The sequence below is a fragment of the Vicugna pacos genome, chromosome 28 (genome assembly GCF_048564905.1).
Source record: "Vicugna pacos chromosome 28, VicPac4, whole genome shotgun sequence".
Lineage (NCBI taxonomy): Eukaryota > Metazoa > Chordata > Mammalia > Artiodactyla > Camelidae > Vicugna > Vicugna pacos.
The window spans coordinates 8,774,997-8,791,325 of NC_133014.1; the positions used below are offsets into that span (position 1 = coordinate 8,774,997).

The 16,329-nt window shown below is 55.0% G+C and overlaps 2 protein-coding genes across 5 annotated transcripts; both read left to right on the forward strand.

Annotated features, from left to right (window-relative positions):
* The first annotated feature begins 719 nt into the window (after positions 1 to 719).
* Positions 720 to 7,895, forward strand: ANKRD39 (ankyrin repeat domain 39). Of its 3 annotated transcripts, none has more exons than XM_072951401.1 (4): positions 720 to 911; positions 4,136 to 4,239; positions 4,615 to 4,818; positions 7,490 to 7,895. In XM_072951401.1, exons 1-4 carry the CDS (start codon positions 812 to 814, stop codon positions 7,631 to 7,633), a joined length of 552 nt encoding a protein of 183 aa, XP_072807502.1. In that variant the 5' UTR covers positions 720 to 811; the 3' UTR covers positions 7,634 to 7,895. The 3 variants fall into 3 exon arrangements, with proteins under 3 accessions (XP_072807502.1, XP_072807503.1, XP_072807504.1); XM_072951402.1 differs by having other exon boundaries at positions 757 to 911; positions 3,963 to 4,239; XM_072951403.1 differs by lacking the exon at positions 720 to 911 and adding an exon at positions 996 to 1,254 and having other exon boundaries at positions 3,963 to 4,239.
* A 146-nt stretch (positions 7,896 to 8,041) lies between these two features.
* On the forward strand, positions 8,042 to 15,835 carry ANKRD23 (ankyrin repeat domain 23). 2 transcript variants are annotated; one of them, XM_072951399.1, is made up of 9 exons: positions 8,042 to 10,352; positions 11,772 to 11,918; positions 12,121 to 12,249; positions 13,004 to 13,129; positions 13,374 to 13,472; positions 13,562 to 13,660; positions 13,783 to 13,881; positions 14,014 to 14,112; positions 14,196 to 15,835. In XM_072951399.1, exons 1-9 carry the CDS (start codon positions 10,326 to 10,328, stop codon positions 14,289 to 14,291), a joined length of 921 nt encoding a protein of 306 aa, XP_072807500.1. In that variant the 5' UTR covers positions 8,042 to 10,325; the 3' UTR covers positions 14,292 to 15,835. The 2 variants fall into 2 exon arrangements, with proteins under 2 accessions (XP_072807500.1, XP_072807501.1); XM_072951400.1 differs by having other exon boundaries at positions 8,042 to 9,718.
* Positions 15,836 to 16,329: the final 494 nt, after the last annotated feature.

The window sequence follows — 16,329 nt, forward strand, 5'->3', positions numbered from 1 at the left end:
TGGCATCTGCTGACTTGAGCATGCTACGCTTCCTGCACGGTCAGTATCCATCAGCCCCACAGCCGGTAGAATGTTTTAATGGAAGAAGGCTGATTCAGTAAACCAGGTGCTCATCATGGGGTTGACGGGGAGGAGGGGAGGCGGGAGGGGAGGTGGAGCTGGGCGGGGGTGTGGGGGAGGTGGAGGAGTGGCTAGGGGGTGTTCCAGGCTCTATCCCTGCCCTCTGGGCCTACGTGCAGGTACGCCCAGCAGCAAAATAAGTTGTGACCACCTGCCTCCCACGGGGTTTCAAGAAATGGGCTGGAGGGGCGCGAGGAGGGAGGATGTCGCGCGGCCTTTCAAGTGGTCACCGCAGCGGCGGTGACCGTCTTCCTGAGTCCGGGGTGGTGCGGATAACAGTCGGGGAAGGACCTTGGGGCGTCCCTGGCAACCCCCTGCCCTGCGGAGCTCGGTGGGACGAGGAGAACCTGGAGGGCGCCGCATTACTGCTCTTGGCCGGCCTGGCCACCCTCCCCAGAAGTCGGGTCCAGGTCCCAGCTGGCCGCGCCTCGGCCTCCCCTTAGCCTGGGACGCCCTCGCGAGGCCGCTTAGGTCGAGCGCGGCCCAGCGCCCCAGGTCCCGCCCCACCGCCGCGATTGGCTCTTGGGCTCAGGCCCCGACGATTGATTGGCCGGCTCGGCGGGTCAAGCGGACGCCGAGTGGTCAGACCGGGCGGGTGGGCAGCGCGGCGTCCGCCCCGCCCTCCGAGGCCGAGTCCGCGCCGGTACCCGTGCCCGCGCCCGCCGGCCTGTGGGCGGGCGCCGAGACCGGCATGGCGGTGCCGCAGTCCTGCGCAGATGGCCCCTGCTGCTCCCGCCCCAGCGCGGTGGCTGGCGTGCAGCAGACGCTGGACGAGATGGACTTTGAGAGGGGTGAGATGGGCGCGCGGCGCTGCCGGCCTGGGGACTTCCGGCGTCCTCAGGCCCGCGGGGCAAAGGACGTGGCCACGTACCGGGGCCCCGATGGGGAGACGGCCTGGGGGCCTGGTGGGAGCGCGGGCGGGCGGTGGACTCACCGCTCCCGCGTAGTGAGAGCTCGCCAGGCACCTGGCACGAGTATAAGAAACACCCGCTCGCCTGCTGGTCGGGAAACAAGCGTTGGTTTCGATAACTCCTCATTGGTGCGGTTGGGCCCCGCTCCTCACCGGGTGCGACCCAGGGAGACCGAGGCCTGCTCCAGATCCGAGAGGAGCCGGCAGCAGACTCTGCAGCTGGGGTATTGCGCTCCTTGCCCTACACCTTGGGGAGAGCCACGCCCACAGGGCCAGGGACCTTGGTCAGGCCAAGATTAGGAGGGTTGGGAGAAAACTGGTTTTGAAGAATGGACAACGGATATTCAGAACTCCTGAGTTCGTCCCCTAGCCAGTCTGCGGTGGGTTCCTCCTTACCTACTCCAAAACGAGGAACCTCTGACATCTTTTGAAATAAACTTCAAAGAGGTGACTCAGGGAAGCCGACCCCAAGGGGGAATCCCTGCACCAGCCGCAGGCACACCCACCTGGGTGGCCGCGGAGCCTCCTCCGAATGGGTACCTCTGAGCATCTGAAGGCTCCTGGGGCCCAGGCCAGCTTTGACTGAGTCCCAGGAATTCTGGCTTCTTTGCAAGCCTATGAACGGGGCTTAAAGCCACGTTTTGCTGGGAAGGGCAGGCTTGGGTTCTGCAGGCAGCCTTTGTTCAAGCCCTGCCAGCTTGAGTCCTCAACAGCTTCTGGGCCTGCTCCCTGCCCTGGGCCGCCCCAGGCTCAGTCCTCCTAAGGACCCTTCAGGGGTCCCTCCCATCCGCACAGTCCTTACCCCACGCGGGTGACTCCTGTGCTTCTGACCTAACGCCCTACCTCAGTCCCTGCATCCTTCAAGTCCTCCTGGACAGCTCTGTGATCTTCCTCCCAGTCTGACTTAGGAAAAAGCAGTCCTGTCACAGCATATTCCAGCTCTGCCATCCAAGGTCTTGGTCAGCTGGCCCTAGTTCATCCATGGGGTTTTTCTCCTGCGAATCAAGCCACTCCATTTGATTCCAAGCACTGGGTGTCTTCCCCAGAAGCTCTCCATTCTCAGGCCCGTGTCTTTGCTCCTGCTGGTCCTCCTTCTGGGGCCTGTCTCTCCTGAACTTGGCTTCCTGTCTCTCCTGTCCTTGGTGGTCATTACAGTCTGTTCACTTAACCCATGGCTTGCCCACACATTGCTTCACACACCTGAACAGTCTCCTTTGAAGTTCAGGGCCTATTTCAGTTGCCTGCTCCACAGCTTCTACCATTCACTCCTCCTTGGAAATTAATGTGGTTTCTCATCTAAGAACTCATGGTTGTCTTCATTTCAGGATAAGTCTCAAATGTTATCTCTTCAAACACTGCTTCTCTCCCATTCTATCTAGTCTCTATTATATTTTAAGCCCATATTAGACATATCTTGGTACATTCTGTTGTCTGTATTTCTTTACCGTTCTTTAATAATTTTTTTCTTTGCCATTCTGCTTCTGGGTGATTTCCAAATCACTAATTCTCTATTCAGCTGGGTCTGCAGTACTGTTGAGTCATTTGTTGTTGTTTTATTTTGATGGTTTGTCTTTATAATTTGACTTTTATTTCATATCTACCTGCTTTTTTTCCCCAGTGTATTTTTGATTTGTGGATTCTATTCCTTTATCTCTGTGAACATCTCTGTAAATATCAGTTAAAAATCGTTTTAAAGTCTTTTAGATTTTGCTATAATGGCTAGTTTTTCAAGCCTGCAGTTTTCCCATTTGTTGTATTTGCTGATTGTCTTGTCTGGCAATGGATTGCTTCTTGTTTTGCAACTTTTAATCTTGGAGCTGGCTGAGGTGGGGGTGTGGGAAGTCCCTCTTTTGTAAGAGATTCGCACACATACCTTTGCTGGCTGGTGGAGACATCTTTATAAACCATTTTTAAAAAGTCGCCTCTGCCTGGTCCTTATAGGATTCACTTTTCTGGATTAGTTTTAATGACAGATCCAGATTATGATGGATTCTTAGGTTGGGGGGGTTGTTCTTTCAGGGTAATGTAGGCAGATATAGGTCCCAAGTTGCAATGGACAGGGGAGCTGATTTTTTAGGTTTCTTCTGCCTTTGCTGTCTTGTCACACCTATTCAAATGGTGTCCTTTCGGGGCTGGGGTACAGCTCAGCAGTAGAGCGCATGTTTAGCCTGCACAAGGTCCTGGCTCAATCCCCAGCACCTCCATTAAAAAATAAACCTAATTACCCCCCAAATGGTGTCTTTTCTCATTTCCTTTTGGTTTCTGTTCACATGTCATTTTCAGAGGCTCTGCTCATCCCCGTTCTCTTTATTTCTCTCCGTAACACTGAACATCACCTGACTTATATATGTGTATGTATATATTTTTTTCTCATCTGTTTCCTTTAATTAGAATGTAAGTTCTGTAAGACTAAAATTTGGCTGGGGAGGGGCAGTGTGGATCTTTTATTCTCAGTTAACCCCTAGCGCCCAGAACGGTGCCAGATGCATAGTAAGTATCGGTAAACATTTGCTGAATGTGTGAAGTGCCTGGAACCTTGCTTCCTGCTGGTATTCGAGGAAGGAGAGTGGAGGCTCTCCAGCCCCAGCTCACCCATGGTGTGGCACTCCCTGCCCCAGCCTCACTCTGGTTCCCCAGCACGCACGTGGCCGGCCGCCTTCGCTGCAGACCCTGCTCAGGCACTCCACCTACCCCCCCTGAGATGTGTGTTTTGAGGACTCTTGGGATCACAGCTGCCCACCACTTTGCCCGTGGTTATCACTTTGCTCTGGCACCTGGCAGTGTCCTTTTCTTGCTTTTGAATGTGACTGTATATTCAAACATCTTAAACATTACTTTCTCGAACACTGGCGAGTTTGAAGTGGAAAGGGTTGCTGTGTCTGCCCTGTCTCCTGTCCCGGTGAGACAAACCCCTTGTCTGTCTTGTTCACAGCGATGCCACCAGCACCCAGGACGATCCTTGGCACGGAGGAGGCAGTCGGTTAATACTTGTTGAACAGCGAATTCCCACGTTATAGATGAGAAAGCAGAGGTCAAGGGAGAAAGGGATCACTGAAAGCCCCCAGTCCCTGGGCATCATTCAGCACGTGGATCATCTTTCCGCAGGAATCTGGTCGGCAGCCCTGAACGGAGACCTGGGCCGAGTGAAGTACTTAATCCAGAAAGCGGCGGACCCCAGTCAGCCTGACTCGGCTGGCTACACGGCTCTGGTGAGCTGGGGGGAGGCCGGTGAGGAAGGGAGAAGCCTCAGTCGGGAGAGGGGGATCCTACTCTCTGGAGGGGCTGAGGTTTGCCTTTTCTCCTTCCCTTTCTTCTCTCCCAGCAGGGGTTCTGTGTAAGCATCACTGAACCTGGGTTTTTTAAATTAGTTTAAGTGCTTTGCATCAATTATTTAACATCATAACCATGCTGTGAGGTAGGAATGGTTATTATCCCCATTTTCCAGTTGAGGAAACAGGCTAGAAGTGAAGACGCTTGCCCGCTCACCCAGCTTCCGGAGGGGGCACCTGAGATGAGCCCAGCCCCTCCTCCAGTGCCCTGACCGCCCGGGTTCTGCTCCCTGACCCCATCTCTGTCCCCTGCAGCACTACGCCAGCCGCAACGGGCACTATGCTGTGTGTCAGTTCCTGCTGGAAAGCGGGGCCAAGTGCAATGCCCAGACCCACGGGGGTGCCACTGCCCTGCACCGGGCCAGCTACTGTGGGCACACCGACATCGCCCGGCTGCTGCTGTCGCACGGGTCCAACCCCAGGCTGGTGGACGATGACGGCATGACCAGCCTGCATAAGGTAAGCCCCCTCAAAAGTTTTGCAGGTTGCAAACACTTGTTCTCTGTCATTAGCAAAGTTATAACGTGTTCACTGCAGAAAACACGGGCAAAACGGGAAGAAAAAAGCACAAAGTAGAAAATTGAAATCATTTGTAATCTCAGTGCTTGCCTGTCATCACTTTAGGGTTAACGTGTAATTTTCCAGCATGTTTCCCTTGCACGTAAATTAGAACTAAACGTATGGTGTGATTTTCTTTTTCTTCCCCTCAGTGACGTGTCCTGAATTTTTTCCATGTAGTTAGTTTTCTGGAACTTGCACCTGCTCTTGCTTTTCCCTCTGGTCCACTTTCCACGCTGTGGCCAGAGCGATCATTTAATTAAACATGTTCTGACTAGAAACACCTGCATGCAGTGAACAGTTTGAGGAGCACACCGTGTCCACCCTGGACGCGAGGTTCCCTCCCACCCCGTCCCCGCTCAGTCTTCTTGGTCCCCTCCCTTCGGATGTCCGCTTTCACCGGTGCCATCCCATCTTTGAGAAGTAGTTTATGCATGTTTGTGGTGTATGTGTGTACACCTGTTCCTCTCCCGCCCCTCCCTGATTTTCTCCCAGTGTGATGGTTTAAGCAGCAGTTTTGACCGTGCCATGCCTTAGAATCCCTCGGAGGCTGGCTTTTACCAAGTCTGTAAGCCGGTTTATAGGCCTTCTCGGGTTAGCCCCTGCCTGCCTGCCTGTCCTGGGCTCCCGTCCCCTTGCCCCTTACTCAGGCCCTGTTAGTCATCTTCAGTGTCTCGAACCTACTTCTGTGTCCCCCCCGGGCTATAGACAACCAGCTCCTCCCATCTGGACGTCTCTCCTGCCCCCTTTCCCCTCTGGCTCCTGCCTGTCCTTCCTTCTGGATCTCAGCTTCTACATCTCACCCACCTGGATCCCCAGAAGCACCTTGTACTTGACTTTTCCCAACTCTTCCCGCCTTGAAATTCCCTGTGCAGGTGGCTGAGAGGGGGGTCCTGTTTACTGGTGGAGCCCCAGCACTGAGCTCAGGTGCTCAGTGCATATGTGCTGAGTGAGCAGCTGGGTGTTGTTTTGTTTTAAGACCCTCGCCGGCTGGAGAGGCAGATTGCTTGTTTCTTGGTGGTCTAAACTGGTGTTGCTTGAGTGTCTTACTGCGATAGCTCACCTGGCGGGGGCTCACAGGCAGGACATCGCCGTGGACGGACCCTGCTGGTGTTACCCACGGCTGGCAGCCTTCTCAGGAAATTCAGGGGACCCTGTGTATGAAGGCTGTGGGTCGCCCCTCCCTTTCAGCCTGCCTGCCTGCCTTCCTCCCTTCCGCCCTTCCTTCCTACTGCAAACACTGGCACTTTTTTTTATTCAAATAGACTTTATTTTTTTAGAGCAGTTTCAGGTTCATAGCACAAATGAGCAGAAAACAGTTCGCACATAGCTCTCCCCACCCACACACATATGCTCCCCTACCCTCAACATTCCTCATCGGTGTGGCGTATTTGGTACAGTCGATGAATCAACATGGACACGTTATTATCAACCAAAGTCCATAGTTTACATTAGGGTTCACTCTTGATGTTGTACATTCTATGGGTTTTGACAAATACATAATGACATGTAGCCACCACTATAGTGTCATACAGGATAATTTCATTGCCCTAAAAATCCCTTGTGCTCCATCTATTCATTCCTCCTTCCCTCTCCCCAAACCCCTGGAAACCACTATATTTTTATTGTTTCTGTAGCTGTGACTGGCACTTTTTTTTGCCAAAAATTATTTGGAATTCACCTCCTAGCTGCTCACAATATACCATCGCCTGAATTGAGGCAATAAAATTAAGAGCCCTACATCTGTTCTCATCATGATGATCTGCTGAATATTTAGATTCAAATTTGAGACAGTATTTGCTACTAAGGTTAATTTTGAGACCTTTCAGAAGCTCCTGTAGCCCACCAATTTGTCTGTTGGGAGGAGTAGGGAATATAGTGACACAGTTATCAAGAGTTGGGATTTTAAGGTCAGACAGACCTGGCTTAGAATCCCCTGGGCTGCCACACCAGCCCTGTGACCTTGGGCAAGTTACTCAACTTTTATAAGCCTCAGTTTCTTCATCTGTAAAATGAGAGTGATGATGGTCCCTACCTCCGGTGGTTCTTCTGAAAGTTAAATAAGATAATCTACGTAAATCACTAAGCCTGTTCTTTTTTGGAGGACGTAGATTAGCAATCGACATCCTGATTGGGATCCTTTATCTCAAAGGGGAAGAGGTGAAAGCTGGGAACCTGGGCCTCTTTTTCTCTGCTCATTGGGAAGTCCTGGAGGGCAGGGCCATTCTGATGTGTCTTGTGCCCACAGGGACCAGCACCTGTAGACAATCTGAATGTTTGTAAAGATGCTTAAGATCCAAGGTTCTGTACTGTTGTTTAATGCACAGGTCTGGGCAGAGAAGCCTGGCCCCTTGAGCAAAGGACAAGCCAACTGCCAGAGCAGCACTGGGGTGCCCCCTACTCCACACGCATGGCATTGGGATTTGGCAGGAATTGGGGGAAATCTGCTCAGACAGCCAGCGCCTCCATTTCCATGAGACCTTTTTTAGGACCAAAAGAGCTCCAGGAATGGAGCAAGAAAGAACAGGACCCAGCGGGGTGTGGCTTTTGATCCGGGCCCCTCTCTCCACAGGCTGCCGAGAAGGGTCACACGGACATTTGCTCCCTCCTGTTGCAACACAGCCCAGCCCTGAAGGCCGTCCGGGATCGGAAGGCACGACTAGCCTGTGACCTGCTGCCCTGCAACAGTGATCTGAGGGACTTGCTGGCCAGCTGAACTGCCACCTGCAGTCTCAGGCTGCAGGCGAGGGGACACAGACCAGCTCTCCCAGCCCTCGCCCTGGTCAGCATCTGTGTGCAGGGCAGGGAGCCGAGGCCGGAAGACCCAGGAGGAGCCCCCGTTCTGGCCCCTGAGGGAGTGAGGGAGGAGGCTTGGTGGGGCAGCAAGTGCTTCAGCCTGGCCAGATGCTCGTAGTCTAAATTAGCTCATGTGGAGACATCTATCCGTTTGGAAAAAATAAAATGATATCCTTACCTTATCCCACACACAAGGATAAATTTCAAGTAGTTTAAAGACCTGAATATAAAAACAGAAAAACATGTAAGCATTAGAAGAAACTGGAATATGTGACAAATGAAAAGCTCTGTCTAGCCGAGTGACCTTGGTCCAAGTCACTTTCCCTCTCTGTCCCGTGTCCTCATCTCTGAGAGGAGGGGCTGCCACGAGACCATGCAGGGGTGAGATGAGTGAGGCTGTGGAGAGCACTGGAGACAGTGCCGGGCACTTTGCAGACAGTGTATAAGAGCACCCACTTCCCCCAAACCTCATCAGTGCTCACGTTTCTCCATAATTTCATTAATTTTAACAATCTGATAGCTATTGCTTTGTTCTGTTTTGCATTGCTACTTGCTAGTAAGGCTGAACACCTGTCTTCTGTGAACTTCTTGGCCCATTTAAAACTTTTTTCTTTTTTGATTTGTAGGAGTTGTTTATATATTCTGGATATTGATCCTTTGTTTTTATGTATGTGTATATATATATATATACATACATATATATATATGTAGTTTTTTTCTTTCTTCTTTCATATTGTCCCTTGTCTTAACTTTGTTGTTATCTGTTCATGGAAGTTGGTACAGCCACTGTGGATGGCAGTTTGGCAATATCTATTAAATTTTAAGTGAGCAGGGCCAATAATTTGATTTCTCCGTAGCTACCTAGAGAAGCATTCATCCGTGTTTACAAAGATGCTTATTTACAGAGACATTTACAGAGGCGTGCATTGGAGCAGGAGATGTAATGTTAAAAAAAAAAAAATGCAGATAACCAAAGTGCTCCCAGGACGGGGATGGTGAGGTTCTGGAACATGAGTGCAAGGCCCCGGAGTTCAGCATGTACAGATGTGGAAAGTGCTAAGTCCCAGTCCCAGTGATGTGTGTCTGGAAACACAGAGGTCCGTGCGCACAGCACACGCGGAGAACATCGGGGGTCCACCTGTAAACCGGTGCCCGTGGCTCCCCTGGAGTTCTGGTGAGAGCAGTTAGCCAAGGGCTCTCGGGCTTGATTTGCTGTGTTTGGATTTTTTACAAGAAGTGATTTTTTTCCTTTGACAAGTAACACCAATAATAAGTGAATGCCAGTCGGTTTCACATGGATACCAATAGTTTTCTGCTGAGGGTGTCAGATGCAGCATGTTGGTCCACAGCGCCCCGTCCCCAGGGTTGAAGGCGGAGTCTCGGTGGTGGTGACGGTGGCATCTGAGCTGAAGCCATCCTTTGTCTTGTCTGTTGCCAGTCACTGTCCTCTAGGTAACACTTTCCCTCCTCAGGACTAAAGGCAAGAAGTCACCTTTGACAATAACACCCTGGAGCATAAGGACAGTTTCTTGAAAAGGCTCTGGGCCCCCCAAGTCTCAAGACTTGGAAGCACGGGCCAAGAAGCTGGCACTTGGTGAGGCTGTCGCCGCCCTCGGGCCGCCCTTGACCGCGGTTCTCCTCCCGCCTGTTCTGGGCATCTGTGTGCCTCCTGTTCTGATTCTGGAGTCTTGTTCACTAGCTATCAGATTTCCTCTCAAAGGTCAAGGCAGGGTTCAAGGTACAGCTGGGTGGAAGGCAAGCTGGATGTTTCAGGGAGAATTAGGGGGTTGGTAGCTGGAGACAGATGGCTTTGCTAATGGGTTGATGGTTAACGTTCGTATTTGGACCTGGAGCAGGTCTGAACCTCACCTTCCTGGGGAAGGTCTTCTCTGTGCCCAGCAGAGCGTCTGGTGGGGGACCTGCATGTGGGCTGTGGGAGACCCTCCAGGAGGCCTGAGGTGCTGATGACAGGCTGGGCCTGGCTCCCGATGGTGGCCCCACTATGGTATGTTGACTTGAGTGGTGAGGGAGTGCGGGGGTGTCTGGGGGAGAACACCGCCAGGAGTAGTGAGGGTGGCCTGGAAACTGGCCGGGAGGTGGAGAATCACTTGATTTCCTCACATAGGTGCCCGGAATCTTCCTGAGGCCAAGGTCAGCCTCTTGGGCCTGCCCTTCAGCAGTCCTCTTTAGGAGTCTGGCCTCCTGCAAGGGCAGTCAGGCTGGGTCTTCCAGGGTCTCAAGCGGCCACATGGAGGCTCCCGCTGGACTCTATCTCAAGGGCTTCTAGACTTTGGAGAGTGGGAGCTGTTTTCCCCTAAGCCTGGGCTGATGGCCCAGTACCCAGGGTATATGTTTATTGGTTGAATCACTTCTGAGTAGGTGCAGGATGGTGGGTGTCTGGGGCTGCAACTGACTCAGCTCAAAACAGCTCCTCCTCCAGCCTGCAGTGGGCTGCATGCCCACTCAGTTATTTTGGTTGGTGTTACAGAGCCACAGAGTTATCTGGCGGGGGCACAGTCCTCTGCCCTGCCCAGCCCCCAGTGATAGCTGTCCTATAAAAGGGCTGAGCTGCTCCACTCCCCTCACTGGGGGTGTGAGGAGCAGGGGGGACCATGGACTTCGTCAGCATCCAGCAGTTGGTAAGGATGTGAGGCAGAGGGGCGGAGGTCGGGCAATGGTGTGTGCGCCCCAGACCATCTCAGCAGAATGAGGAGGTCGGGCAGCTTTTTGTGACCTGAGGGGCAGGTTTTAGGAACAGAAACTTGCAGCTCTTTTCTGGTCTGTTGGCTCAGCTCTCACATGAGGTGGTGAGGGTAGGAAACAAGAGGGAAGCAGTGAGAAAGATGTTGGACATGAGGTGGTGAGGGTAGGAAACAAGAGGGAAGCAGTGAGAAAGATGTTGGATGATGGGAGATGAGAAAATCCCTGAGCTCAGTGGGTTTTGCCCTGGACCATGATGCCAAAAGAGGAACGGGAAGTGGCAAGTTGCCCTGGAAGACACGAGGGCCTGGGGTGCTAGTTTGGCTCTGCTGTGATGACGTTTGTTGCTCTGGAAGTGGTCTGGAGGGGCTGGCTGCCCTGGCTGGAACGGGGAGATGGGCGCTTGAGTTCCCTGGGCAGTGAAAGAAACAGGGACAGCAGCAGCACTTCGGGATGTCTGTTATGGGGAGGCAGGGCTCAGGGTCGTGAGGCCCAGGATGTCGCATCACCCAGCAAGCCCCATTGTGGGCCAGGGGCCCCCAGGCCCCAGCCCAGGACAGCCCCTGCTGGGAGGTGGGTTGCAGGGCCCAAGAAGTGTTAGGTTGCCTGAGTTTGCCTTAGAAGGGAATGCCTGGTAGCCCTAGGCTGTGCCATTCTGTCACTCCAACATTTCCTCTCCCCGCAACGTGCTCATTCCTCAGCGCTCCCCTGAACTGCTGGGGGTGGGGGCCAGGGGAGGAGGAAAAGGATGGATCGCTGTGTAGTGGGGTCTGCCCTAAACACAAGTCCCAGTAACTCATCTCCAGCGCACAGCTTCGAGAGGTAAGCACCAGCATCACCCCATTTTATAACGAAGAATCATAGCTTCATGCAGAGCCAAGATTTGAACCCAGGAATGCAGAATTTTACCCAGAGGCCTCTGCTCTGTCCCTCTGAGCTTGGGGTCAGGTGGCAGGGTGGCGTGATCTGGTAGGAATGTAAGGATCAGCACCCATGAGGGAAGCCGACGCGTCCTCTGCCCTGAGCTCACCTGGACGCGACCCAGCAGTATAAATAGATGTGGCGTCAGGCCCTCCGGAGGGCTCCTGCTGACAGGACAGAGTGGGCCCCATCAGCCGCCCTCCTGGGCCTCGGGGGACGCTGCAGGTGGTGAGAGCCAGCCCAAGCATGGGAGCGGCTAGTGCTTGGGCTGCCTGAGAGCTTTGAGAGGGGTCAGGCCAGCTCTCAGATCCAGCCCCAGCCCTAGCACACTAATCTGTGTATGTCAGCTCCTGGCAGGATCCCGGTTCTGCACAGCTATGTGTTCTAAGGGAAACTCCTCATTTTTCCGATCCTTTATCCTCATCCTGTTCCTATAGGTAAGTGATGAGAGAGTTGAAAGGAAAGGATTGGGATGTGGACACGGAGTTCTGGATCCTGGAGGCGGGCCTCGAAACTGGAGGCTGGGGCCCCAGGAGGTCGAGGCCCAGGAGAGGCAGAAACTGGAGGAGGAGAAGAGGAAGAGAGTGAGTGATGGTGTGGAGGGGAGCTGGGTGGCTGAGCAGGGTGTCGGGTGTGCGGGGGCTGCCAGGAGCCAGGGTTTAGGGTCCAAGAGCCTGAGCACTGCGCTTCTGATGAGAGTGAGAGCTGCCCCTTCGCTGGGCTCCTGTCGCCGCTGCTGTGGCTGATGGCTGGCATCGTCCTGTTTCTGCCCACTTTCTGCCCCAGCTTGAAAGATTTAACAGTTCCAGAACTAACTTGGAGAACCTGGCTGACTTGGAGAACTTGGTTCAAAGACGGAGAGAGAAGCGACTGAAACGCAAAGTCCCCCCTAGGGCACCTGAGCCTGAGGTCAAGGTGAGCGGGAAGGCAGGGTGGGCGGGGGTGGACACACCAGGGCTGGGGTTCATCCCCGTGGGAGGTCTGGGGAGGAGCGACACCTGGGCCACGGGACACAGCTGCTGCCCGGAGCACCCCCGTGCTCGTTTGCTGGGGCTGCTGCCAGACCAAGTACCAGGCTAGGGTCTTAAACAACAGCTGTTTTCCAGTCTTACAGAAATTTCTTGTCTCTGAGGCTGGAAGTCCGAGATTGAAGTGTGGGCAGGGCTGGTTTCTTCTGAGGCTCTAGAGGGATCTGCCCACTGTCCCTCAGCTCCCAAGGTCGTGACACCTTTGGTGTTGCTTGGCTTGTGGATGTGTCACCCCTGTCTCTGCCTCTGCGTTCACGTGGCCGCCTCCTCGTGTGCGTGCCTGCATCCAAATGTCGCCTTTCCATCAGGACACCAGTCTTGTTGGACTGGGGCCCACCTCACTCCAGGATGACCTTATCTTAACCAATTACAGCTGCCATGACCCTATTTCTAAATAAGGTCACATTCGGAGGTCCTGCGGTTAGGACTTAAACATATGAACTAGGGGAGGACGCCGTCACCCCGTAACACCCGTCCCATGCCTATTCAGGCATGATCTTCTGGGGGTGGGACTTGTACCAGCCAACAGCGCGCAGGTCCTCAGCCAGCTCCTTGGAGCCGCCCGGCTGGACTGGTGGGGCTGTGCTGCCCGAGGCCTACGGTGGGGGGACTGAGTCAGTCTTGTCCTTCAACTTAACCAGCCGCAGCCCCAGGCCCAGTTGGAGCCCGTGGACCTGGAGGTGTTTCTAAAGGCAGCTGCTGAGAACCAGGAGGCCCTGATTGACAAGTACCTGACAGACGGAGGGGACCCCAATGCTCACGACAAGGTAGCGCAAGTAGGGTGCAGACGTGCAGTCTCCAGCAGGTTATAGTCCCGGCTTATGAAACCGCAGGGCTTTTCTGTTTTATGGGGCACGAGTCCTGTGTTGCCTCAGGAGGCGGGGCCCCTCACACAATGGGGAGGCGGGCAACTCTGTTCAGGGAGCCCAGTGCCAGGCACAGGGTTGGGAGTGGGACCCCCAGGGGTGGCCGAGCTCCCCGCGCCTGACCTCCCGTCTCCATTCACCCCAGCTCCACCGCACGGCCTTGCACTGGGCCTGTCTGAAGGGTCACAGCCAGCTAGTCAACAAGCTGTTGGAGGCGGGTGCCACCGTGGACGCTCGGGACTTGGTGAGACCCGGGGAAGACCCATCCCCACAGCAGACACCCTGCCTGGCATCCCCACACGTCAGAATTGCTGTGGTGGTTTTGTCTCACAGCTGGACAGGACCCCCGTGTTCTGGGCCTGCCGCAGAGGGCACCTGGACATCCTCAAACACCTGCTTAACCGGGGCGCCCGGGTCAACGCCCGGGACAAGGTGAGGGGCAGCGGGTGAGCACTGCCTGGGAGCCAACTGATGCTCTTCCCGGGGAGACACGTGGCCCTGGGGGGTTGGGGTGCGGCTTCGCCAGCCTAGAGCGACACTCTCTCTCCTCTTAGATCTGGAGCACCCCCCTGCACGTGGCCGTGCGCATGGGGCACTGTGACTGCCTGGAGCATCTCATCGCCTGCGGAGCCCAGGTGGACGCGCAAGACAAGGTAGTCTGGTCTTCCTAGTTTGGCAGCCCCACCAGGGGACAGGGACGGAGGGTGCCTGAGCTCAGCAATGGCACCCACTGACCTGACCCTACCCTGGTCAGGGTGTGAGGATAACACCCCCTTTCTCAACAGGAAGGGGACACAGCTCTGCACGAAGCCGTGCGGCACGGCCACTACAAGGCCATGAAGGTGCTGCTGCTCTACGGAGCCAAGCTGTGCGTGCAGAACGGGGTGAGTGCGGGCAGGCAGAGGCCCAGCGGGCGGTGGCGCTCCCGGGAGGAGAGCCAGGACTGACTCTGGGTCCTTGTCCCCAGGCTTTGCTGACTCCAGTGCAGCTGGCACGGGACTGGCAGCGGGGCATCCAGGAAGCACTCCAGGCCCATGTCGGGCACCTCCGTACCCGCTGCTGATGACAGCAGCCCTGTGGGGTCACTCGCAGCCACCATTCCACCCCTGTCACCTCCCACCCCAAGTTGCTCACGCATCTCACCCACGTGGTCCTCCCTCAGCCCCAGGGCTGTCTCCTTGCCTCCAGGCAGCCCTGTCAGAGCCGGAGGCAGCGCTAAGCCCGGCAGGTAGAGATGCAGGCCTCCCTGGCTTCGAGTCCAGGGCTGAGCCATTCCCTGCCAGGGCGCAGCGGGCAGGGCTGAGCAGAGGACCCGAGTGAGCAGGAAACAAAGTGGGTCCAGACGAGGGGCAGTGGAGGAGGTGGGGGCCCAGGACTGGAGCAGGAAGGGAGCAAGCTTCGCATTCCCCAGGTTGGTCCTCGACCTCAGTGTCCACTGATCCTCGGTCCAGGGTGACTAGGCCCCTGTCCTCAAGGGCCCACCACTCACCAGTGGTGACTCAGCGCATGGCCAGCAGCTGCCATCCAGGCCAGAGGCCCTTGGGCGCGGTTTTTCCCGGGGACTCCGTTCCTATCAGCAGCAACCCTGGTAGCATCTGGAGTGGCTCCAGCTACGTCAGCCCGGGGGCTCTGGAGTTGGGTTTGGCCGTCCGGACAGGGCTGCTCAACAGGTTTGAGCCCCCCTGCAGCGGAAGGCCAGCCCCACCTGGTTGCCTCAGAAGCCCCACGGCCGATGAGCTGGTGCTAACATTTATTTCAGGGAAACCTCGTGCCCTTGTCTGAGGCTTCAGCCTGGCCGGCCTGCCGCTCTCTAGTTGGCCAGCTGGCGGCTCTCCTTGTAGGGCTGAAGTGCCCGGGTGCTGGGGGTTGCTTGTGGCCCACTCAGCTTCTGGGGCGGTGGCCCGTAACCCTCCCTTGCCCCGGGTGCTGACCAGGCCCTGGTCCCAGAGCTGGCGCTGGCCCCGAGCCGGCAGCTGCACCTGCGCTGCTCCATCCCCCTCAGGGGAGGACAGGAGCTGTGAGCTCACCCGCTCCTTCCCCTCCTTTGCCCACTGGTGGGGGGCGGAGGACCCGGGAGGACCTGCCTCCACACGTGCTCCTAAAGCTTCCTGCCTCTAACGTCCTTTCCATGTCCCGCTGCACTGGTGCAGACCTTACCACTGGCTGGGCTGGGTCCCTAAATGCCAGAAAGTGACTCAGAGAACTCTGCCCTAATCCGAGAACCACAGGTGGAGGGATGGGCTCCAAGACAAAGGTGAGCCTCCCTCCGTGAGGTACCTGGGTCAATGTCCACATTGCAGCAGCATTTTCAGTCTAACTGGTGGCTGTCTCAGGCCAAGGACAAGGCAATTTTTACTCTGTGAAAAAGTTGACAAGAGCTCCAAACGGGGGCCACATGCCTTCCCCTCACACGGGCAGCTCCGCCCTGTAGGGACAAAGCCCCGTTCACCCAGATGCAGGGTTGCAGGGTCACGGGAGAAACAGGTGTTCAAGTCCCTGGAGAAGACAACTCCCCATCTAGCAAATGGGGACACAAGTGACAGACAAAACTACTTTTTTATATGCATCAGTATTTTTTGTTCATTAAAACCGGTTGATTATCCATCACAGCCTTGGTGGTCTGTTCTGGGCTGGGAGGGGCCAGTTCCTTAGGCCTTATCCTCCTCAGCAGCAAAGCCCAAGCCTGATAGCCGGGCCAGCCTGACAGCAACAGAGGCCCCAAGGGCAGAGCAGGAAGTGGGGCACTTGGCTCTTGTGCTCCCGGCCCCTCTGCTCACACTGATGGACAAGTGCAAAGAGCAGTGCTTCTCAGCCTTGGCTGCCTACTGTCCTGATGTCCAGACGGATTAAATCAGAATCCCTAGGATGCAGGTAGCAGCAGCATCATGCAGATGACATGCCTGACTGTGTAGAAAACCCTAAGTAATCTACAAAAAATAAAAACACCTAGAATAAGGGAGTTCAGCAAGATCTCAGGATTCAAGACAAATATCCAAAAACCTATTTCTAAATATTAGCAATGACTGAACACTAAAACACACAGTACCATTTATAATTGTTAAAAAAAAAAACCCACTTAGGTGTAACTAACAAAACATGTA

What these genes read in the sequence shown, in the direction of transcription:
- ANKRD39 (XM_072951401.1), top strand. Translation starts at nt 812, where the DNA reads ATGGCGGTGCCGCAGTCCTGCGCAGATGGCCCCTGCTGCTCCCGCCCC. An exon ending in CGGCTGGCTACACGGCTCTG is followed by an intron (nt 4,240 to 4,614) that starts GTGAGCTGGGGG and finishes TGTCCCCTGCAG; the next exon opens with CACTACGCCAGCCGCAACGG. An exon ending in GCATGACCAGCCTGCATAAG is followed by an intron (nt 4,819 to 7,489) that starts GTAAGCCCCCTC and finishes CTCTCTCCACAG; the next exon opens with GCTGCCGAGAAGGGTCACAC.
- ANKRD23 (XM_072951399.1), top strand. Translation starts at nt 10,326, where the DNA reads ATGGACTTCGTCAGCATCCAGCAGTTG. An exon ending in ACCCCAATGCTCACGACAAG is followed by an intron (nt 13,130 to 13,373) that starts GTAGCGCAAGTA and finishes CATTCACCCCAG; the next exon opens with CTCCACCGCACGGCCTTGCA. An exon ending in CCGTGGACGCTCGGGACTTG is followed by an intron (nt 13,473 to 13,561) that starts GTGAGACCCGGG and finishes TTTGTCTCACAG; the next exon opens with CTGGACAGGACCCCCGTGTT.